Below are 22,321 nucleotides of genomic sequence, written 5' to 3' on the forward strand. Positions count from 1 at the left end.
CCTCTCTCTTGGACCTCGAAGCTGGCCTCCCATGATTGAGACTATGATGGTAGCCGCCTTCAAGAAGAGCTTCATCTTGGGCTCACTAAGCTGGTTGGCGATCTTGGGAAGTGGCCAGGCCCAGAACTTAGATGCACCACAAGTGCCCTCGACGAGCGGCCTCATTATTGGCCATCGCGCGCCCAATACATCCAGTACCTTCGAATTCCTGGGCATCAAGTATGGCCAGGCTCCCATAGGAGACCTGAGATTTGCTCCTCCTGAGCGATATAGTCCACCGCGTGATACTATCTACAACGCTTCGTACTGGGTGAGTGCTCTCCTGCCATGTACGAGGTACTCAAGGCTGATGCGAATAGAATGCGTGAGTCCACGCGGTCAAAAAGTAACCAGTACACGCTTGCTCACTTGCCATCAGAGACTGCCCAGCGAATATACCACCAGAAACCAAGTTTCCAAACTTCACTGGGAATGGCCCCGAAATCTTCAGTAAATTTACTGCGCGACTTGGAAATCGGCAAGATGAAGATTGTCTCGCTCTGAATATCTGGACAAAATCACTTCCTACGCATGGATCCCAGGGTCCTAATAAGCCAGTCTTTGTGTTCTTCCATGGTGGACGCTTTACCATTCCTGGCCCACACAGTCCCTTCTACAATGGCCAGTATTTTGCGGACAATGAAGACGTAGTTGTCGTGACTATCAATTACCGCTTAGGCATATTTGGTTTTCCAGGGGCGCCAGGCGTAGAGCAGAATGCTGGACTTCTCGACCAGCGTTTGGCAGTGGAATGGGTGCATGAAAACATTGCTGGCTTCGGCGGCGATCCGGCTCGTATCGTCATATTCGGGCAATCCGCGGGTGGCTCTTCTGTTGACTATTGGGCATACGCTTATCAGCAAAACCCCATCGTAGCCGGCATGATATCACACTCTGGGACAGCCCTGAGCTTCATCCCGAATACACCGGAATACTCGCAACTGATTTACAACAACGTCTCTAGCACAGTCGGATGTGCTGACGGGACCGACACCCTCTCCTGTCTTCGGAGGAAGAATATCACAGAAATCCTCGCAGCTGCTCGGAAGGTTCCAACACTCCCGACAGAAGCTCTCGTTCAGGCCACCTTTCACCCGACTGTCGATAACGTCACAGTCTTTGCCGATTACGCTACGCTTGGAGCTACGGGCGCCTTTGCAAGAATCCCATATCTTGCCGGAAATGGCGACTATGAGGCTGGTTTTTACCGCGTGAGCGCCTTCAACGCGAACATCACCTTGTCTCCAGATCAGTGGGGCCTTTACAACGAGCGAGCTTTCACCTGCCCAACGAAGTACGCGAGCGACTTCCGCGTGTCACACGGCGTACCAACCTGGCGATACCGCTACATGGGTGGTTTCGACAATCTTCGCCTTTACGGCAGTTGGGAAGACTACTCATACAGTGGCTCTTACCATGGCGTCGACCTGAACGAGCTTTTCGGTACTGCTGAGGATGTCACGGGCGAGCCGAGCACGTCGGCCCAACAAGAGTTCTCGAGATATATGCAGGGCGCCTGGGCAGCGTTTGGACGCGATCCTGAGCATGGCCTTACAAATTATGGCTGGCCAAGCTATAAATCCGGCAGCCCAAGTCTGATAAGATTGGCACCTGGGAATCAGCCGGTTGGTGAAGTTTTCGACCAGGCTTTCTATGATGGAAGTTGCCCGTTCGTCGAAGACAACGATCCCAGACCAGGCAGAGGTGCTTTCTGAGCTCGAAACTCGATAGTAGGTGACACCATATGCTCATTTGAGCTCTCAATAGAGCGGATTATCTAGTGTGTTCTCGATCAAAGCCCTAGCGATACGTCCTGAGAACAAAATATTTAAGTCTGTCGAAGGCCATTCATTCACGACGTACGTCACGCATCTGACTGATGATGCTCAATCTTCTCATTGCCAACGTTTCGTTTGCGGGGCCGTGAAGTGGATTTCCAATCATCGTCACAACCATCACCAACAAAGCTGAGCAATCAGGCGGGATTGCCTATTCGGGCCAAACGCCGCCACATTCGTGACCAGCACGGCGGCATGCGGTTCTCGTCGTAATTCGGCTGAATACAATCTGTCAGCCTCTTAACTTCTTCGATCGTTCCAATGCAATGTGCCAATAACGACATCTTGTCACATTAATCCTCACCTGCTGCCAAAATTGAGCGCGGTGGAGAGCTTTGCGATGCTGTCCTCACCGTTTGCCGGCGGCTTAGGCCTCGTCACTCACCAACCTGTCACGAAACCGGCTTCTGTAAGATCGCATGAACGGGGACCTTCGATCGAGGAGCTTGATTCGATAGCCCTGCCTGACTATGGCTCAACGAAGAACGGATGTACCGCTTCATCCGTACAAGACGATGCAGGCAAATCACAAGACGAGCGGCCTTCTGGAAGCTGCGCAGTGATCGATGCGGACGATGTCAGTCGACCGCAGTCTCCAGTTGCTACTGGCGCGACAACTATTGCGCCTAGCTTCTGGTACCCAGCTATGAACAAGTGGAGAGTGCTTGCCGCATGCCTTATATATTTCGGCAACGGGATTAACGACGCCGTCAATGGAGCACTTATTCCTTCCATGGAAGACCAATACAACATTGGCTATGCAATCGTGTCGATGATCTTCGTCGCGAATGCAGCTGGGTTCATCCTTGCTGCACCAACTAGCAACGCCATCGCCAGCGCTCTAGGTCGCGCCAAATGCCTCATGCTTTCCGAAACCATCATGATCACCGGCTATGTGATCATAGCTTGCACGCCGCCTTTTCCAGCAGTAGTAATCGCATACCTGTTCCTTGGGTTCGGCTGCGCTCTCAACCTTGCTTTGAACAACGTCTTCTGCGCCAATCTCGCCAACGCCACCGTCGTGCTGGGAATGGCGCATGGCGCGTACGGCGTAGGGGGCACAGTCGCTCCCATCATGGCGACGGCAATGGTATCGAATGGCATCCTCTGGTCCCGCTTCTTCCTCATCACCATCGGCCTCCGCGTCGCCTGCTTCTTCTTTGCCGGCTGGGCTTTCTGGAATTACGAGAAAGAAGGCATCAACGGCTTCAACAACAGCCTTCAAGAACCCCTCACCCGCCGGAACACAACCAGCACCGGCGCAGAACCAAGCAAACTCCAAGTGCTCTTGCGCGCACTGAAGAACCGCACGACCCTCATCGGCGCCCTCTTCATCTTCGCCTACCAGGGCGCCGAAGTCAGCGAGTCCGGCTGGTATATCTCCTACCTCATTGACTACCGGCAAGGCGACCCAGCCAAAGTCGGCTACGTAACCGCCGGCTTCTGGGCCGGCATCACGCTCGGCCGCTTCATCCTCACCCACTTCGCCTCGCGTGTCGGCGAGAAGCGGTTCGTCGCAGGCCTGACCGCTGGCGTCGTGGGCTTCCAGCTGCTGGCATGGTTCGTGCCGAACATCATCGGCGGCGCGGTGGCGGTCTCGATCCTGGGCTTCCTGCTTGGGCCCATCTATCCCTGTGCGACTACGGTTTTCGCGCGTCTGCTGCCGGGCAACCTGCAGATGAGCGCGATCGCGTTCATCACGACGGCGGGGTCGAGCGGCGGGGCGGTGGTGCCGTTCACGACGGGCATCCTGGCGCAGGCGGTGGGTGCGTTCGTGCTGCATCCTATCTGTGTGGGCTTCTTCGTCGTCATGATTGGCTGTTGGGTCGGGTTGCCCAGGATGCAGAAGCGGACGGAGTAATGACGGCAATTGGGCCAGAGTGTTGGAAGAGAGAAGTAGATTTCATAGGGGTATCTCGAAAAGCCTGTATACCAAAACCCAACCGCGTCCTTCCATCCTTTTGTAGCCTCATTTCTTTCGTTTCTCATGTGCCTTTCGTCTCTCAATCAGCCTTTCTCAGAACTCCCAGTTCGACAAGTCTCTCCCAAACTTTGTCCTTCGCCACCGCTGCATCAGCGTCAAACTTCAACCCGTCCAACATGAAACCATCTCTCCTGCAGCTGTAGGCGACCAAAAGCTCATACGTCCGTCTTCGGATTGCCGTCTCCTCGTCAAGCTTTGCTCTGTAAACCTTGTCTTCGCTGCCCTCCGGACCATAGAAGCCCTGCGTCAGAGGGTTCTGCTTCATGTCCACTCTCGAAAGCTTTCCCAGTTTGCCCAACGTTGCCATCGTCTTCCTCAGGCGCTCAATTCGGCAACCGACCAATGTCAGGGATTCCAAACCGCTCAGAGGCGCGAGCGGTCGGACATCCCTCAGGTGATTGAATGAAAGGTCGAGGGAGCGGAGATTGGGCATCTGTATGCCGAAGTTGGCAGGCAGCGCTGCCAAGCCGCAGTCTGAAAGCTCGAGATGTTTGATTGACATGAAAGCATGGTCGAGGTGCAGCTCCGGGATCGTGTTGCGAGACAGGCGAACAGTCTGCGCATCCAGAGGACTGTCGAACACTGTGATGGACTCGTTGTCTTCGATGTCTTGAGCGCACATTGACAGGAGCTCGAGCTTCTTAAGCGCGGAGAGGCCGTCGACGTGAGCGAGGAAGTTGTTGTCAACTTCCAGGGTTCGAAGATTGGGAAATGCAGAAACGTCAAGCTCCTGCAGCCCGCATGATCGTAGCGACAAATGCTTCAAGCGAGGCATTGTCTTTGAGACCGCCAAAGACTGGCCGATCGGGTTTTTGTCGAGCTTCAGACTGCGCAAGGAAGGCAGCTCTTCCAAGCCTGCAATGGACGTTATCTCATTCTCGCTGAGGTCAAGGTCGACGACCCTCCCAAATCGGAAGTGCTCAAGGTTGACTTCGCGGATCGTGTTGTTGCGGGCACTCAATGTGATGAGACCGTCGAGGTCGGCGATACCATTGAGACTTCGAACCTTGTTGCCATCAACTCGCAGCTCCCTCAAGTGGATTAGGTGCCCCAGTCCGTCCACGCTCTCGAGATTGTTGTTCGAAACATCCAAATACTGGAGGTGCATCAGGTGCGCCCATGAAGTTAGACTGACCAATTGATTTGATTGAGCGTTCAGTTGGCGGACAAAAGGCGGTACACCTTCCAGTTGTGTCAGAGCATTGGCGGATACGTCGAGCTTTTCGACCCGGGCACAGTGCTCATCCAGGCTGTGCAGAGACTTCAAAGACTTGTCGTGAAGGCAGAGTGATGTCAGATCTTCCCAGTGGATTTGTTGCCCTTGGACATCGGTGATTGCTTTGACCAACTCCGTGGTGGCGAGAGTATAAGGATCTCTAAGCTCCACAGCAGCATAGCTGGCCAATCTAGTTGCCAAGGCGCGCTCCGAAGGTCTCTCGTGATCCTCTTCATGCACCGTAAAGTCTGGCAAGTCGCTCAAGAGGAAGGTGTTATTGATGTTTGCGTTCGGGGTCGTAGTTGCCAGTTGCAATCTCGCCATGTCAATTGGCATGTTCCTGTTCGGTGGCGAGGGGAAGGTGATGTGGGAAGGAAGCTGTGCTGAGGCAGAAGTCTCAGTGGTGTTGCCTTCTTCGGTGGGAGCGCCGTCAGGCGCTTCGTCATTATGCTCTAGAGTGGTGTCCTCTCCTGGTAACTTTGGGGTGTCAGGCACAGGAATTTCCGCTTGCTGTGGTGTGTCTTTGCGCTCAGATTCAGCACCCTCGTCGCCAAAAGATAAACCAGTGTCATCGAGCTCGTGATGGACAACGGTGTCGGCGCCTGCATCTTGAGATGGTTGTCTAGGCTGTACTCGGACCGATTTCTCGACAGTTAGGTCGGAGATCTCACGGAAAGGGTCGTCATCGCTTGATAGAGCGTCGCGAGGGTCGAGGAACTGTTTGTGCTCAAAGCTCTTTGAACGGATCCAGCAATGCTTGGCCGTATCGAAGGTCATTCCGTGCATTTCTCCTCCGATAAGGTGTGCCACTTGCTGCGGCGCCAGTGTTCTCATGTTGTCAGACCTGTGGGTACTGTACAGGGGGTAATTTCTTTCGAATCGCTCATCCTCAAATTCCGCTTGCGTATTCTCCTCTTCGTCTGCTTCAGTGATACCTCCGAGCGGGCTGCTCGAGGTATTGTTGCCACGAAGCAACTCGATGACCTTCTTGGCTTCATTGATGTAGTCCTTGGTAGCTGGACCCTGAGATGGGGTCGTGTTGCGAGGGCGCGCAATCTTGCGCTGCGCAAGCACGCTTGGCTTAGCGATGTTCTGTCTTTCGCTGTTCTGAACATCCTTGATCTTGCGGGTGCTGATGGCTTCCTGAAGCTGGCTGTGATATGACAGATTTGCCTCTGTCACGCTCTTTTGCAACTCCGAGTCGTGCAAGGTACGGCGACGCTTTGGCGTCGGACTTTTCAAAGGTGACCTTGGGAGCGGCCTCTTGCCTTCCCCAAAACTTATGCCCCCAGGAGTCTCATCTGCGTCTTCAACGTAGACCTGAGGAGGCGACCTCATCTTTGGCAGGCTGAGCTTCGAGGAGTCTGGTGCCTTGATGTGCTGAGGTGGTGACACAGCTTTTGAAATCGACAGCTTCGATGGTTTTGCCGATCCAGAATCGCTATCTTTGCCAAAGCTGCGCTTTGACTTGAATGAGTTGAGTTGAATCTCGGAGAGGGAATCTTTGCGAAATTCCAATGGCATCCTGCAGCCTGGAGCTTGGACATCCAATCCCGGAGAGCCTTCACGCGAAGGCGGTGCTAGTTCTGTGCTGACTGGAAGTCCCGAGAATTGAGCACCGTCGGTCTCATCCACAGTGATCTCGGTCGCATCCGCGAGCGCTTGGTCGACCATCTTGAAAGCATAGTCGTTTAGTTCATCGATGCCAAAGGACACCGTTCTCTTCTCGGCGCCTTGGGCACGCTGGTGAGCTGCCGCGAGCTCAGAAGACTCATTCTGCGGCGGCTCGCTGAAGTCCCAAGCTCCAGAGGAAGCAGCTTGCTTGGTGATCGGCATGTCTTCCTCTACCTCTGGAGCATCTGTGAATCCAGACACGTGCCTTGCGCCCATGATTTCGGAATCATCTTCCGCACCGTCGATAGTGGGATCGGTAATTCCCATGATCCGATTCAACACCCTCGTGCGGTTTGGCGTACTTTGCTCAGCGTCGTCCGTGTCGGACTGGCCCGTTCCTATCGCTAGCTCAATCTCGCGGGCGCGCTGAGAGGTCTCGGTCTTATCGATATCCTTGCGCTGCCTGATGATTTCGTTACGCGCAGCGTTCTCGTTACGGATGGCGTTGAATGAAACTTTGCCGTTCGAAGTCGTACGCTTCGCGATGAGGACCGGAGTAAGATCCTCAAGGTCGCTGTCGGTAATTGAACGGTTTCCGCTGGCATCTGTGGCCTCTGGGGCTAGAAGTGCAGAATGATAAATAGTGTGACGCTTCGAATCCGTATTGCGCGTGGCATCGGCATCGGATTCGCCTTTCTTCACTTCGACGGTGCCATAATTGGTCGGGCTTGTTGGCTCGTCTCCGTTGATCTCATGGCTTGCGCTCTCGGCCGGCTTTGTGATGATTTCTGACTTGGCGCTCTCTTCAGACGCAGCTGACTGGGGGCTTGCGGATCTGAGGCTCTCAAGCTCCGCGTGTGCTTCCTCGTATTTCTCCTTCCAGTCGTCGACCTCTTCTCTCATCCACACAAGTTTTCTTTTCGACAAATTGTAATCCTCGGCCAGCTGGCGGCGTTCGCTCTTAGCCCAGTCCGCCCTGCGCTCGGCGCTAATTGTCTGTTTCGCAAAGTCGAAAAGTTTCCGTTGCGACTTGAGAAGCTCGGCTGAGCCTTTGTCGAATTGGCCCTTTTGGTAAAGCAGTGAGCCCTTGGCTTGCTGCCTCTCGCGCTCAGATCTCTCTAGCTTCTGGCGCAACTCCTCCGAGCTTGTCAGGCGTTCCTTAATCGCCTGCATGCGGGTTTGGTATCCTTTGTTGGATTCGCTCAGCTCCGTCATCTTGCCCATCATCTCAGACAGCATGTCGACAACGCTCGAGTCCGAGGCGGGTGACTTCGGTGAGTTGTCGCGTGAGTCCTCGCCGGTGCGCGGATCGTAAGCCGACTGCGCGACTGGCGGGCTCGAAGGAAAGGTGTACATGGGTGTTTGCTTTGGCTGCGCCGTAGCGGGCCTGGCGTTCGGGGAGATCTGTTCCATTGGATTTCTGGGCTTCAGGCCCATGTGACGATGCTTCTTCTGTGAACAACTGTCAGCGGCTTGAGTTCTTGTAAAAATGTTCTCAAGCCCTGAAGGTCCAAAGAGGTCCGTCTGGTCGCCATAGCCGAGCTGGCCGTCGACCAGGCGTTTCTTCCAGGCGAGCGACTGTTGCTTTGCCGGCGAGCTGCTTTGCGCGCGTCTGTTGACAGTGCCGTCCATGTTGGCCGTGTTGCGGCTGCGCAGGGTGCCAGGCTCGGACTGAGGGCTGGCAGCGGCAGCCGTTGCGGCCGCTGTGTCGTGGGCAGGCGCCGCTTCCCACGCGGTGTCATTAGCAGGGAGACCTACCAGCCAAGGAAGGACGCCGGAAGACGCCATGTTTTCTTGGGTGGGATGATGGTCTTTGCTGCTGTGCACTGCTGTGTAAATGCGGGATTGTGTGCGCTGCTGATGTGGGTTGGTGTTGGATGATGGTCGCATATGTTTGGGGCGCGTCAACATTCAACACTCAAAGCGCTAGCTCGCGGCGGGCGCTCCCGCTGGATCTGCCGCCCAGACTTGGCAACGTCAGCGTCGATCGCACGGGCTGTGGGATAGCGTGTTGCGTATAGAGCGTCAATGCATTGAGAATTGGTCTTGGACAATCGTGCGATATGTGAGGCGTTCGGCATGGGCAAATGGTTTGGTCTGTAGCCTGATGCTTGCGAGTCTGAAGCGTGGGACTTGTGCAAGGGTAGTCCTCCCTGCAAGTAAAGAGAGTCTCGAGGCACAACACAGTTGGGCATGACCGACATAACGGACGATGATGGCCTGCGAACTAGCAGATCATTGGTATTTTAGCGCTAGACAGGTTCCCGGATAGCTACCAGCCAGTATCGAGGCAGAGTGGGTGGCCATTACTAGCGCGCGTGTGCACACCTACAGTCGCTGGGCGACCGTTTAGCTGCTGCCTCTCACCGCTGATGTCAACGCAAGCTAATGCGGTCAATGCAATGACTCGTTCCCTAGCGTACTGGAAAGAATCTACCAGACGCCGGGATGGCTTACCGTTGGCACTCGACAAGTCGCAACGCTCGTTTCGACGATTTGTCGGATTTGGGACGGCTGCAGCTGGGGCTTCCGGCCTAGCAACGGCATAGCAACGCCCGAGAAGGCGCGTCCCTCCCGCCAACCTAACCGCCAACGTCGCGTGCTTGTCCATGAGAGACGAACGCTCGGCAGGCGGGCTGAACAATGCTGTGGCGAGGCATACTCTGCGATGGCCGTGAATGCTCATAGATGAGTTCCACGATCATCCTCCGACCGACGAAAGGCCACGGGCTGCGGTAATTGTCGCCGGTCGCTGCCTAGCATGATCAGAACACACAGGCCGATTGGCCACCACTGGACCTGCGCCTCCCACTTCCAGCAGAGCAAGCAGTATCGCAATATCGACGCAGAAGCATTTGAATCATCGTCGTCCAAAGTTCTGGGTGCTGACCCCGACGATGATTTGCCAGCTCATGCGCGTGTGGCAAAACGCCGGAGGATCGAAAAGCTAGCGGACGGCTTTTTGGAGGGCAAACCGCTGTTCATATCTTCCGCTTCCGCTGGTGGCCCAGATTTAAGTACAATCGTCGACAAGCTTCTTGAAGAGAAACGAATGAGTTGGGACGAGGTTCTCGACGACGCGGGCGAGGATTTATGGGCTGATGGCCGAGATGGATGGGATGCGCTGAGAAGACGGAGAAAAGCCCGAATGGCTTCGAGGGTCTCTCAGAAACGTCCAGCAAAGTCACGACAAAGTAAAAAGTTGCAAGATAAAAACCCTCTACCTGATCATGCCAATGGATGCCGTTCTGGACATGACATCGCGGAGTTACCTACCAAGCTTTCGACGGCACCTAGTAATGAAGCTCTGGCGATGGCAGCTAGGCTCAGGGCATGCAAGGAGACCACAGCCTTGGACAGTATCGCGGGACCCGACCAGTCAACGACCTTGCCAAACTACGTTACACATTCAGCTCCTCCCACTGTCAAAGCTCCATCAAGCTTCAAGCAGTGTAGCTCCTCGAAACCGTTTAATCCAGTCACACCAGCAGAAACCACTATGGCCGACGAACTGAGACTCTCGCGGACAGAATCTCCCTCTCATAGACCTAGAGCATTTACTCTGCCCGCAATCAGCTTTGACTCCGATGCCACCGTGGAGGATGCCTTCGTAAATCCTGGCGGCGAAGAACCCTTTCTACCATTGCAAATGGGTGAAGCCAACGGGAACATGACTGAAATGCCGACAAAGATCCACCAAGGACCGCAGACTCGAGATCAGGAGAGCTCGTTCAATCAGATGAATGCAAGCCAGGTGCGGAGCAATCAGGGCCAGCCAGGGAAATCTGTCATAGATATCGAGGCGCAGGATCGTCTGTATAGTGCGACTACGCCTGTAAGCGACCAGAAATCGCGTCCAGCCTGCCTCAGCACCAACAGCACTCGACTCCAAAACACTCGAATGTCTCAGGAGTCGTCAGCGAAAGGTTCTTATCAAAGTCCAGAGATCTCTCTAGACCGTCAACAGACGACACTCTCGGAAAAGATGCTCAGTCAGTCCTCACAATGTTCAAGCCAATCTAGACTCACAGCCTCCTTCAAGGCAGCAAAAGCGGCCTACACAACAGCGGCCAAGTCTCAAGGGGGAAGCACACCTTTCGTTTACAGGAAGAAGGCAAGAACGTCAGAAGATGACCAGGATCAGCCTGAGCATGCTCAGCACAGTGAGTGGGCGGAATCTCGACTGTCTGAGGCTGCACATGCGACACCTCAGTCGAACAATCAAAAGACTCACCCGGAAGTCTCGGCCGTTCCGCCCTCGCTCGATATGTCTTTTCAACACGACTGTTCTATCGCTCCGAATCTCAACATGGCCCTTGTAAAAGAACATATCAACAGACCCCTTCCGAGCAGCCCAGGTTCGACGCGACGCTCATCTTCTGTCAAGGAGTCCCTGAGGAGAGAGATGCGGCTATCTGGGGCAGACATTTTTCGAGCGCCTGGTGAACCTCTTTCGTCGCCAGTGAACAAGCATGATCAACATGCGGACACAATTTCGCGTGGATACAATCGCAGCCCGAAGAGCAAAAGACGATCAACAGGAGTCTGGCCTGGAACGCAAGCATTGCTCAACCAAGCGCAGCATGACTTTTTCATGTCACCAGAAAAGGCTTCTTCCGCTCCAGCAGTGCCTTTCAGCGAGAGGGAAGAGCACCATGGGGATCTTACTGAAAATCAAGAGTGTGAGGAGGATCGCCGCCCGCTCCGCCAGCTATCTCAAGAATGCCTGCCAGGTACTCAGGCTTTGATGGACAACTGGTCTCCTTGGTCAACGGCCAAAAAGTCGAAGAAGAGGGCAAGTCTTGTGCATTCCCCACTGTTGAGCAAGGGGATGAGTGCCAGCACCGATCTTGAGAAGAAAGGTCTGAGATCCAGCATTAAGGATCTACATACGGCTGAGCTGCGCAGTAGTAGCCTTCGGTTCTCTACATTCGCTAGCGAGACTCCAGCACGTCAACGCATCATGCCCAGCAACGAACCTCAGTCTGCAAAGTCAACGCACGCACCAAATGCAAGTCTGCAACCTTTGGACATCGACGAACCGACACTAGAACCCAAAAGCTTTGCCATCCACGTTGACGGCAGCGAAGGCGACACCAATCTCAACCTCACCAATTTCTCTTTCTCAGCGACTGTCGCACAGCCAGAAGGAGACGTGGGAGCCTCCATGATAGATTGGAGCTCACACGACAAGATGCCGAGCTTCGAAAACGCTCAACGTGCGAGCATTGAACCGCAGCCAGAAACGATATTGGCAGACCTTGCAAGCGAGTATCTATCTACGGCTGACATTGACGGCGTTCTGGGCACTCGATAATGGTCTTCTTGAGCAAGCATTTGTTCAACTAAGTTTGTAAACTATCTCACCGGGTTGGGTAAACACCTCTACAGGGCCATGGTTTTTTTTGTGTCGAAAGGAACCCTCTCATTCTGCCAACTACAATCAGAGTAACACAATCCCAAGAAATCCTCTCCTTGCTCCCATTTTCCTCGAACCTAGAGCACCTGCAAGGCGTCCACATGCGCAGTATCAAACCACCCATGCCCCAGTCGCTGCACGCAGCGTACACCCAGTCCTATGGACCATGTACCCCAAGCAGTCTCAGCGCCTACAACCCCCATCACATGCCCCTCTCACCTACCGAGACATCGGACGTCCGAAGCCTAGTCCAGTACAGTACGTAGCAGATACAAACCATCCCCGCACAGAAACCTACCAACTGCCAGCGATCCGCACACGGAATAAGTAGTATTCCCCCATCGCCTCAGACTCAACAACCTACCTACCCAATCCAACCAACCCAACTCAACCCATCCCATCAAGCTACCCCCACGCCCACGCCCGCCCTCCCCTGCAAAAAGCAACCGCATCCGCACCCGCACCCACAGGCCACGCCACACCACGCGAGCCCAACCCAGCCCAGGCCACAGCCATGCGGCCGCCTCGAGCTCCGCCTGCTCTCTCTCTCTCTCTCTCTCTCTCTCTCTCTCGCAGACGACTCCTCCCTGCAAAGCATGCTGCCGCGCCAATCTCGCGCAGGAGAGGCCTCGCAGCCCAGCCCGCGGCGCCAGGTAAGGCTGAGCGGGGCGCGGATTGGTGGAGCTTTTTCGCACTGCGCTGCGCTGCGCTGCACTTCCCGCAGGCTTGCTTGTGTACCTTAGGCAGCTTCAGCCGGGCGCTTACGAGACTGTACATACATACATACATACGTACGGGCCTGGCGAGGCGAGAGCGAGGTGGGGGAGGGCACGTACAAGCGAGGGCTTGGGGCATGGAGAGCTCCGGTTTTTTGGTTTTTTGGTTTCTTTTTGCGAGCGCGAGGGGGTTTGGGCGCTGGCTGGCGGGTCATGTGCTGTGCGTTGCTGTGCTGTGGGCGGGTGGGAAAGTGTGGGCTACATACATAGGTGGATGTGGATGGGTAGGACTAGTGGGCGGGTGGTGCGCTGTAAGCCGTGACTCTAGTATAGTGCAGTCAGTAGTGTAGTCAGAAGCTAAGGTAAGGTAGGCACAGGCAGCGCGAGCTCGGCGAGCTGATGAAAGTGCGATGCAGTTTGCGACTGCGAGAGCTCGGCACCGGAGCCGAGGCGGGTTCGGCGTGAGGGTGGGCGTGGGAGATCAGAAGTGTGAAAGCAGGAAGCGTGGTGGGTGGGTGCCGGACCCCACGGCGCTGGTGGTGGGACGATCGTGGTTCGCACCGGGCGGGCGAGGGCGCAGTGCGCGTGCGGGCAGGGATCGAGGGTAATGGGCCGCGTGCAGCTCGCGAGCTTTGTTTGGACGTCAGGCATCAACGTGACCTGCGCGAGCTGCGAGGGCGCATGGAGGAGGGGTTGCAAAATGTGACGAGGGGCGCATCGGCGATGCGAGAGGATGTGTCGAACGAGACAATTTGAGCTGTTTGATTGGAGAAGAATGGAATGACTTGAAGGAATAGTAATTTCTCTCTAAACTAATTAAGCAAGCGAGTGTATGGATACCACCTGACCGCTGTATCTCCAATCGAGTTTTGACCTCCGGAAACGCCGGTCGGTAGATCGTGGAAAGAGAGAGATAAATCGCGAAGAGCAAAAGAAAACGCGCATTTGGGTATTTGAAAGAAACTGATCCTGCGTGAAAGCAAGCAAGACTTTTGTTTTGCCTCCCGATTCCCCGTGGAATGTTAATGCTCGCAAATGCAATTTGAGAAGCGTGAACGCTTGAACGCAAAATGGGCAGACGCCGTGACGTCGTCCGGGATATTGCGTGAAATCCTGATTATTGTACAGCCGCCGCTCCGTATATGCCGCGTAATGTCAGGGGAATGCCTTCCCGTTGGCCGAACTCCGGTGGTTGGTGTATCTTTGTGTACTTGGTGATAGTGATGTTGTGATGTTTTGGTGCGGGGGATGGTGACTACTGACGCAGTCCGATTCGCTCGCCATGTGACTCAGACCGGTAGGCAACAGATTGCCACCCAATCTAAAGGTGTGGCGCAGCGAGTATGGGTCCGACGTTGGCGTCAAAGCGCATGCTCCAAAGGCGGATACCGGTCATGAGCTTTTCGGTACGTTCCAGCTCGCGGTCCCGGCCGAAGATGGCGTCAACGAACTCGCAGCCGCTGTTCTTGCCCATCGTGACCTTCTTCGCGTCACGACTTTCCTTCTTAGCCGCCTTCCACATGTAGTTCTCGCAGATTTTCAGGAGCTTGTTGAAGCGTTGCCAGAGTCGCTCGCCGGAGTCGAGGAAGTCATCGACCATGTCGCGTGATTTGGTTTGCCTGATGCGTGACATGGTCTCCTCAGCTCGCTTGATCTTGCCGGCCAGTTGAATCAGCAGCAGCCAGAGCTCGCCTGCAATCTCAGTCATCGGAGTCGCCGGGCCAAAGAAGAAGACGGTCCAGTCATAGATCCATTTGCCGAGCGAGTTGGCATCGAAGACGCTGCCGAGAAGAAGGATGGGCTCCTCGGTTGGATCCCAGTTCTTGTAAGAGTAGCCGGCGGGGATGCCTGCGCGGCGAGCGTCGGCCTCTGTCGCTTGAGGTGGCGGCTTTGTCGGGTTGCTATTGCTGCTGCGAGGGCGAGGCGGCACAGTAGTGTGGGTCGGCTTCGAGGATCCTGAAGCACGTCGCGGGCGGGACTTGGTCTCTGTAGAGGTATATATAGGCACCTGATCATAACGATAATGATCAGCTCGTGCCCCGTAGTGGTAACTTGGATGTTGCTCGTATGGCGGCGGGCGCGTCGGCGACTTTTCGTAGCGTGGAAGATACTCGTAGTCAGGATCGAACTCGTCGTAGACGGGTGGCGACCGCCGGGCGGAGTAGTGCTTGCTGCTAGAGTGCCGGCGCGGCTTGCGGCTGTCCTTGTGGCCAGACGCCCGATAGGAGTAATGGTATCGGACGCCAGCGTGCTTGCGATCGGAATCACTTACATAGTCGGCACGTTGCTTGGGCGTGGAGTACGAGGAGCTGTAGTAGCCGGGCGAGGAGAACTCGGGCTCGGTCTCATAGTAGGATTTGCGCGGTGATGTCGTGTAGGTCGTCTTGTAGGTGGTGTAGCCCGCATCCTGGGTCGCGCGCCGGGAGTGACCTTTGTTCGGCGTCGAAGAGTAGACGTACTGGCGAGGGGAATAGTACGTGCTAGTCATCCCGGGAGCGGGCGTGTGAGGTGGAGTTCGGTAGTCCTGAGGCATGTAGTAAGGCGGGACCACCGGATGTTGTGTCTGGAACATCGAGAGGCGATGAGGGCGTCCAGACGCGCCCGAGAATTGTCGTTACTGAAGGGGTTTTTCGCGCCGGTGTCGTTGCAGTCGTGTGGCCTTATCTGGGGTTGTGACGTCGGTGACAGGGCGGAGGTGGAGAGCTGGGGAGGTGGACGCGGCTCCTGTTCTCTGAAGTGTACATTTGGCTGGTGTGTGGGCGATTGCAGCGTGTGCAATCAGGACGAGATCCTAGGAGACCCCGAGACTGAGTGGCGAAAGGGCGAGCTGGTTGGTCGGTGGTGTGCGAGTGGTAGACCCGGTGGGCTATGCAGAAAGAGGAGAGGGAGGCTGGGAGAGGAGGCAGCCGAGAGTATAAGGCGGCGCCGCGTGGAGATGTTGGACTAGCTGGCGTTAGGCGTTGCAGCAAGGGCCCGGCGGCAAGGGATCGCGTGTGGCGCTGGAACGTCTGGCGGCGCGCGGTCCGTTGCAATCAAAGCCAAATGGGCGGGTGGACAGAGGCGGCGGCCGTGCGGGATGGCAAATGACAGTGCGAGAGGGAGATGAGTCGAGGGCCAGGGGCAGGGCAGGCGGTGGTGTTGGCGACGGCAGGGCAGAGGGCGCGCGGGTGGGCGGCGGCGGCGAGTCGCGGACTGAGCGTCAGGTACGGTAGGGCCTGAACGCGGTGGAGTCGCGGCGCGCGAGCTGCAGCCGGGCCGGAAGGCTGCCAGACGTGTGATGCACGCCGACAGGGCGCAGCAGGCGAAAAGGCTGTTTGCGCTGGCCAGTGGCCGGCCTTCTTCGGGCGGTCTGGTGCGGCGCTGGTGTCGACGGCACGCGAGGGTGTGTTATCCAGGGCGTGATATTGGTATTTGATACATCGCCGCTTCTCGCGCCTCCCAGCACCTTCGCTCGCCCGTGCTGCGCGCTCTCGTAAGCGGCGCGCTTGCCGCTGGCGGTGCGACGAGATGCTGCCAAAAGCGACCAGAGCACTCGGCGAGTCAGCGCCGTGTCACCCTCGCACATCGCTGCCCACAGGGACCGGGGCGATGGAGGGCTTGACTCCTCGACTCCTGCGCGCTCCGCCAGAGCAGAGTATGACTGCTGCCGCGCACTCTGCTGGTGCTGTGCGAGGTGCGTTCCCAAATATGGCGTGCAGGGCTGGGCTACAGGTCGCTCTGCTGCAGCTGCGGGTGCCGCGTGTCGTTGACTACCTGCCTACCTTACCTTGCACTATCGTGCCTGTGTGCCTAAGGACGGTCGTCTTGCGAGATGCGACGTCCTACCTACCTAGTAGGCCGGCTGCAGGCCAGACACCGCTGCGCCGTGTGAAAAGTCACTAAGGTACTGTATGTACGTCGGTACGCCGGAAGCTCTGCTGCACCCTACAGCCTGCAGCGGTTCATGCCCCATGCCCCCCTTCCTCCCTCCTGTTTGCCCGCGGCGCCGTCACCGCCACGGCACAGCGCATCGTCCTCGCCCAAGCCAGCGCGCCCAGACGCCGCCAGCCGCTGCAAGACACGCAGCGCGCCCAATCGCGAGGCGCCTGCATCGCGCTCTGCAGCCGTACATACAGATGCGTCAACGTGCGCTGCTGCGCCGTTGCCTCTGCCTTACCGTCCTCGCCCAGCGGTCCGCGCTCGGGGAGCTGGTGCGGCGGCGGCGATGGTGCATCACTGGCAGCGTCAGTGCATCACACTGCGGTCGTGCGGCCCTCGGGCGGGTGCGCTAGGCGCTGGTGGCGGGCGGCCGGTGCATCCTCCTCGTCTGCCGGAGCGAGACATCGATATCCCCAAGATGAGGATCCGATCCGACCGCCGGGCGCCTTCGCTTCTGGAAAAAGGGAAACGCTTCCGCCCCTCCATGTCTCGCCGTTTTGGCAGCCGTTTGCCTGCGCCCGGGCACGCTCCAACTCTGTTTTGATTATTGATTATTGTTGTGGCATTTTCGTCACGGCGACTCGCCACCCTGCCACGCCCCCGTCGTTTCGTTGAGCTGCCCACAGCTCCCTCGCCTGCAATCCGCCTTTGCGCGCGCCATGACGCCGCCCTCGTCGCCGCGACTCGAGCTAACGTCCAGCAAGCTGTGCCTCCAGAGCTCTCCTCTCCGTCTCGCGAGGCGGTCACCGACATCTACTGGTTACCGACAGGAGTTGGATCTGTCGCGGCCCACTTCGCTCGACGCGACTGCGCGGGCGCATGCATCCGTACCGCCGCAGAGCAGCGCACAGGCCCGCCTCGTGTCTCATTGGCTCCTGGAGCATCTGAGCCATGCGTCAATACCCAAACAGGTCATATCAACAGACGCTCGCCCTGTGCAGGAACAGGCGGTGGGCAAAAATTGATTGCACCGCTGGCACCTCTCGTCAATCTGTCGCGTGCGCCGTTGCCAGAGCCGGTGCAGAGTTTTCACCTCCCATCTCATTACTCATACCGTTGATCTGGCTGCGCTTCCGAACGAGGTCTATCCTGGCGTGCAATTCATGCGTGTCTCGAGGCCGTGCGACACGCGGGTGCGAGCTGCCGTGGCTGCGTGTACGCTCCACCTGCACCCTGGGCTCGGCAAGCATTGATAGGAAAACACGGACGAGGCTGCGCAAGTTCATGCCGTCGAATTATTCCTCGCGTTCGTCCGCGCCTCTCGTGATGGCCTGAACCAATCTCATTTGCCGCTCCGGTCTCACCTCGCGACGCACAAATAAATCCACACCGGCTCGCCGCAGATGTCATTGAGCATCGTCGCTCCTGTGCACCGGTGGCATCCCGCGCGCAATGCAACCTGTCATTCGATCCTCTGCAACCAGCAGGTCACCTGAAAACCCACGCAGGGGCTGGCTGTGCGACTGCCACGGCCGGGTGGCGGCAACGCGGCGCTCCCGGGGACAAAGAAAACCAGTTCTCTGAGCTCGTGAGCGACCAGTCGATCCCGCACCTCGAGGCTGACACGGCGTCAACGCGACATCCGAATTGAAGCCCTCGCGTCTTTGCATGAACCGTTCTCGTCACGCTGCACGCTTGTGGGAGTTCGCTCGACGCGTTTTCCCGCGGGCCCTGCTATAAGTCCAAGCGTTGTAGCTGCACTGCGTATCCAGCAGCCGGGTGCCTGCTGCGGGTCCCACTAAAGATGAAACCAGAAAGGCCAGTCCCTTCTTGCGGGGGTATACCCTTGGAAGTTCAGCACTATCATCAGTCCGCTGAATGCTCGCCATGACTATTCCAGCAGGGCAACAGCCTCGCGCTATGTTTGTTGATTTTTTCGCTCGTGAAGACGATGTCGTCACAGGTAGGTTTGAGCCACTAGATTCTTCCAATTTCAATATAGTTCATACCTGGGAGTACTTCGTCCTGGACGTGGTACCACCGCGTTATTGTTTGCACGTGTGGTGGTCAGTCTGAGAAGGCGGCAGGAACGCATCTCAAACACTAATATCATTCGGACGGAGGAACCTTCCCTGCAATGTCAGTCGCCGCATTGAACGTCAACACAACAACACCGACGATCTTCCTTAACGACAAACCGATACTGGAAGTCACTGTATCAGAGTTTGCTGACACGGCTCCTGTCACTCTTCCCGTCACGCCTCCCGACACTCCAGCATTTGTACTCGGATCACCAAAGAACGGCATTATTGCTAAACGGCGCGACATCACACGAGCAATCAAGTCGATCACTCAAAGGCATCTCAGGAAACAAAGGTCTTTCTCTGGCAGCTTGAAGTCTCAGCGCAGTTTCCGAACCTTCTCCTTGGAAAAGCCAAAGGAAATAAGTGCAATCGAGTGCAAACGCGCGCAGCACCGAGCGAAGAGGGCGCAGCGCATGGCGGGGCGGTCTGCCCAGGGGCACCTCAGAGCACCGCCGGCTCTTCTTGCGAAGAAAGCGTCTTTCGAAGGCAGCGAGATGCATTTCTTCGGCGAGTTCAAGGCCAACCCTGGGCCGTGGGACCACTATGGATGCGTCGTGTCGTAAAGGGGCAATGAGAACTGTTCGGTTTGTGCATAGCGCTGTACATAGGTCATGATATTACGATCCTTCCCTCGACTGCTCAGAATGGCTTTGGGCATCAAGCCCTCACGCAAATTTGCTCGCTTAAGAAAGTCAATGGCACGATTCGTGTCGATCTCGTCGCTGCAGGGTTGTCGAGGTTGATTAAAGCTCTCCTAATTCTCCGTCAAAGCGGACCGCTCCTTGGACCCGCTCCGCCGCTCTACCCCACGGCACTGACGCACTGCCGAGCGCCTTCGACTCCAGCCACGTGCGGCCAGCCAGACGGATCCGGCTTCCCGATCACCGCCTACCTTCCGCCTAGGCATCACAACACCGACGCATTCATATCCGGCGCAAGTACTTTGCAGCCAAGCCAGCAGCCCGCATCGCTGTACAGCAAGCTCCCTTCCAGAGTTGCACAAGTTCCAACATCCTCCCTCAGCCCAGGCAACCTCCAGCCATGAGCTCAACAACATCCCCTCACCAACTCCTCCTCCTCGCCGACCACCTCAAACTCTCCCTCCTCGAGCGCCAGCGCGCCGTAACCCTCAACCTCGAACCCAACAAGCAAGACGCCCACATCACCCGCTCCCTCACCTCCCTCCAAGAAGGCCTCGAGCACCTCGAATCCCAGCACGCAGACCTCGGCGAAGCCGACGACAACAACTCAGACCTCACCAAGCTCCGCAAGCAATATAGCGACCTCTACGCACAATTCCATGGCTCCGCGCCCCCAACACCCGCGTCACGAAAACCAAACAACCCGGCTCTGAGCGACGACTTCGCCGCCGCGCAGGAGCGCCCCGGCCCCGGCCGGCGGAACAAGAGCGTGCGGTTCCGCGACAACCCAGACGAGCAAGAGCAAGAGCGAGAAGACCCCGCCGAGGCCGCGAACCGCGCCGCGCTCTTCTCCGACCAGGAGCGGTACACGGACGAGCCCGCGGCGCCGAGCCAGGACGAGCTCTCGAACCAGCAGATCCACGACTACCACAAGCAGGTGCTGCGCGAGCAGGACTCGCAGCTCGACACGCTGGGCCAGAGCGTGCGGCGGCAGCGCGTGCTGGGCATCCAGATGGGCGACGAGATGGACGAGCAGAACGAGCTGCTGACGGACGTGGAGGGCGGGGTGGACAGGCATCAGGGGACGCTGGATAGGGCAAGGAAGAGGTTGGGGAATGTCGCGCGGAAGAGCAAGGGGAATTGGAGCTGGATTACGATTGCGATTTTGATTTGCGTGTTGGTGCTGTTGATTGTTGTGCTGAAGTGAGGGGACACGACGATCTTAGATGGCGTTTTAGCTTGTTCTGTTTGGGCGGGCATTTTGTACAGAGATATCCTGGAGTTTGTTGTGTTGGGTTTCGTATATCTAATGTTAGACGGCTACGGGTACTCCAATAATACTCTAAATGCCATTTCATGCCAATATTCACAAGGGTTGATTAAGGTGGATCTATCTTCCCCGCTGGTCTAACAAGCCGAGGTTTATCGGTGGGATGGATCAAGTTGCCTTTGGAGACGGCTGATAGCACACGAATCGGCACCCCAGACGTCATGATCTTCGGTCTCGCATAAGCTGACTCGGCGGGCGAGTTGTCACTTCGAATATTTGTATACATGGCTCGCCGTGGGCCGCCTTGTGTAAAGCATCGTAGACAAGATTGATCACTCAAATTGAGAGACAATAACGAAGTCTCTTCCAACGCTTACTCAAACAAATCTTATCAAATCAGCTAGAATGCATCTTGATCTCGAAGAAAAGGTCATTCTCGTCACAGGTAGGCTGTATAGCAACAAATCCCAGAATCACTATCGCTGAACCCAACTCCTTCCCAGGCGGCACCAAAGGCATCGGCCGCGCCATCGTCTCCTCTTTCCTCGCCGAAGGCGCAACAGTCCATTTCTGCAGCCGCACCGCTGCCGACCCAGACCCCTCCCACCCCGCCGACCGCGCCATAAGCGCCACAGTCGACGTGTCGCAGCCCTCGCAAGTCGCCTCCTGGGTCACGTCCTGCGCCTCGCAAAGCGGCCGCATCGACGCCGTGGTCGCCAACGTCAGCGCGCTCGCGATCTCCACCGACGACGCGGCGTGGCAGGGCGCCTTCGCCACCGACCTCATGGGCACGCGCGCGCTCGTTGACGCCGCGCTGCCGTACCTCGAAGTCTCCAAGGGCAGCGTCGTGACCATCGCGTCCGTGTCCGGCCGCGTGCTCGACTTCACCGCCCTGCCGAGCCCATACGGGCCGATGAAAGCGGCGCTCATCCACTACACGGCGCAGCTGGCGCGGACGGGGGCGCCCAAGGGGATCAGGGCGAACACGGTTTCGCCGGGGAATATTTATGTCGAGGACGGGGTTTGGGGGAATGTGGAGAGGGAGCAGCCGGATTTCTTCAAGAAGCAGTGGGCGGAGAATCCGCTGGGCAGGATGGGGAGGGCGGAGGAGGTGGCGGATGCGGTTGTGTTTTTGGCGAGCAAGAGGGCGGGGTTCGTGACGGGGGCGAATATGCTTGTTGATGGAGGTTTGTCGCAGGGGATTCAGTTTTAGAAGGGGTGAGAGGTGAGAATTGTAGTTTTGGCTGGTATCTATCAGGTACAGACTCTAAAAATGTGGAAATTGACCTGGAGTTGCAGTCCCTGGTTTTCCACGAGAGATCGATTCGACCTGCACGTATCAACACTTCCTCATCGATCAATCAAGAGCGGCGGTTGACCGCTTCGTTGTCAGTTGATCAATTTGAAGTTTGAACAGATCTGTTTGGGCGTTGCATGGTTCAGAGATGTGCAATGTCGTTCACTTGAAATGAAAGAGGGAAGCGCAATATTGCGGACGATGTGGGGCGATCGGTCTGTTATGCAAGAGTATTATGCATGATGGTGGATAAAGTGGATGCATGCCAACGGTCAACCATCGCTTGGCTCGAGAACCTTTTCCTAGGAAGCGAGTGCCCACCGTCTCAAAATGCCAGTTGGAAAG

General features: G+C 56.7%; 7 protein-coding genes across 7 annotated transcripts; 5 read left to right on the forward strand and 2 right to left on the reverse strand.

Moving 5' to 3' along the window:
• Positions 1 to 43: 43 nt before the first annotated feature.
• Positions 44 to 1,754, forward strand: WHR41_03752 (uncharacterized protein; the record flags this gene model as incomplete). The annotated part of the gene is made up of 2 exons (XM_069372358.1): positions 44 to 329; positions 394 to 1,754. 2 exons carry the CDS (start codon positions 44 to 46, stop codon positions 1,752 to 1,754), a joined length of 1,647 nt encoding a protein of 548 aa, XP_069230656.1.
• A 463-nt stretch (positions 1,755 to 2,217) lies between these two features.
• On the forward strand, positions 2,218 to 3,738 carry WHR41_03753 (uncharacterized protein; the record flags this gene model as incomplete). The annotated part of the gene is made up of 1 exon (XM_069372359.1): positions 2,218 to 3,738. The coding sequence occupies one exon, from the start codon at positions 2,218 to 2,220 to the stop codon at positions 3,736 to 3,738; it is 1,521 nt and encodes a 506-aa protein (XP_069230655.1).
• A 142-nt stretch (positions 3,739 to 3,880) lies between these two features.
• Positions 3,881 to 8,479, reverse strand: WHR41_03754 (uncharacterized protein; the record flags this gene model as incomplete). Its single annotated transcript, XM_069372360.1, has 1 exon — positions 3,881 to 8,479. The coding sequence occupies one exon, from the start codon at positions 8,477 to 8,479 to the stop codon at positions 3,881 to 3,883; it is 4,599 nt and encodes a 1,532-aa protein (XP_069230654.1).
• A 2,806-nt stretch (positions 8,480 to 11,285) lies between these two features.
• WHR41_03755 (uncharacterized protein) lies at positions 11,286 to 12,008 on the forward strand (the record flags this gene model as incomplete). Its single annotated transcript, XM_069372361.1, has 1 exon — positions 11,286 to 12,008. One exon carries the CDS (start codon positions 11,286 to 11,288, stop codon positions 12,006 to 12,008), a length of 723 nt encoding a protein of 240 aa, XP_069230653.1.
• A 1,599-nt stretch (positions 12,009 to 13,607) lies between these two features.
• On the reverse strand, positions 13,608 to 15,733 carry WHR41_03756 (uncharacterized protein). Its single transcript, XM_069372362.1, has 2 exons — positions 15,099 to 15,733; positions 13,608 to 14,834 (listed from the first exon to the last, which is right to left on the reverse strand). The coding sequence occupies exons 1-2, from the start codon at positions 15,396 to 15,398 to the stop codon at positions 14,148 to 14,150; spliced, it is 987 nt and encodes a 328-aa protein (XP_069230652.1). The 5' UTR covers positions 15,399 to 15,733; the 3' UTR covers positions 13,608 to 14,147.
• A 4,076-nt stretch (positions 15,734 to 19,809) lies between these two features.
• On the forward strand, positions 19,810 to 20,616 carry WHR41_03757 (uncharacterized protein; the record flags this gene model as incomplete). Its single annotated transcript, XM_069372363.1, has 1 exon — positions 19,810 to 20,616. One exon carries the CDS (start codon positions 19,810 to 19,812, stop codon positions 20,614 to 20,616), a length of 807 nt encoding a protein of 268 aa, XP_069230651.1.
• A 295-nt stretch (positions 20,617 to 20,911) lies between these two features.
• On the forward strand, positions 20,912 to 22,317 carry WHR41_03758 (uncharacterized protein). The gene is made up of 2 exons (XM_069372364.1): positions 20,912 to 21,124; positions 21,183 to 22,317. Exons 1-2 carry the CDS (start codon positions 21,085 to 21,087, stop codon positions 21,890 to 21,892), a joined length of 750 nt encoding a protein of 249 aa, XP_069230660.1. The 5' UTR covers positions 20,912 to 21,084; the 3' UTR covers positions 21,893 to 22,317.
• The last annotated feature ends 4 nt before the right edge of the window (positions 22,318 to 22,321 follow it).

Source organism: Cladosporium halotolerans, assembly GCF_011745625.1.
Source record: "Cladosporium halotolerans strain TM138-S3 chromosome Unknown Sca10, whole genome shotgun sequence".
In the NCBI taxonomy this organism is placed as follows: Eukaryota; Fungi; Ascomycota; class Dothideomycetes; order Cladosporiales; family Cladosporiaceae; genus Cladosporium; species Cladosporium halotolerans.

Coding starts and splice junctions, on each gene's coding strand:
- WHR41_03756 (XM_069372362.1), bottom strand. CDS start 15,398: ATGTTCCAGACACAACATCCGGTGGTCCCGCCTTACTACATGCCTCAG. Junction 14,835..15,098: donor CCAAGCAACGTGCCGACTAT/GTAAGTGATTCC, acceptor CGTTATGATCAG/GTGCCTATATATACCTCTAC.
- WHR41_03758 (XM_069372364.1), top strand. CDS start 21,085: ATGCATCTTGATCTCGAAGAAAAGGTCATTCTCGTCACAG. Junction 21,125..21,182: donor AAAGGTCATTCTCGTCACAG/GTAGGCTGTATA, acceptor ACTCCTTCCCAG/GCGGCACCAAAGGCATCGGC.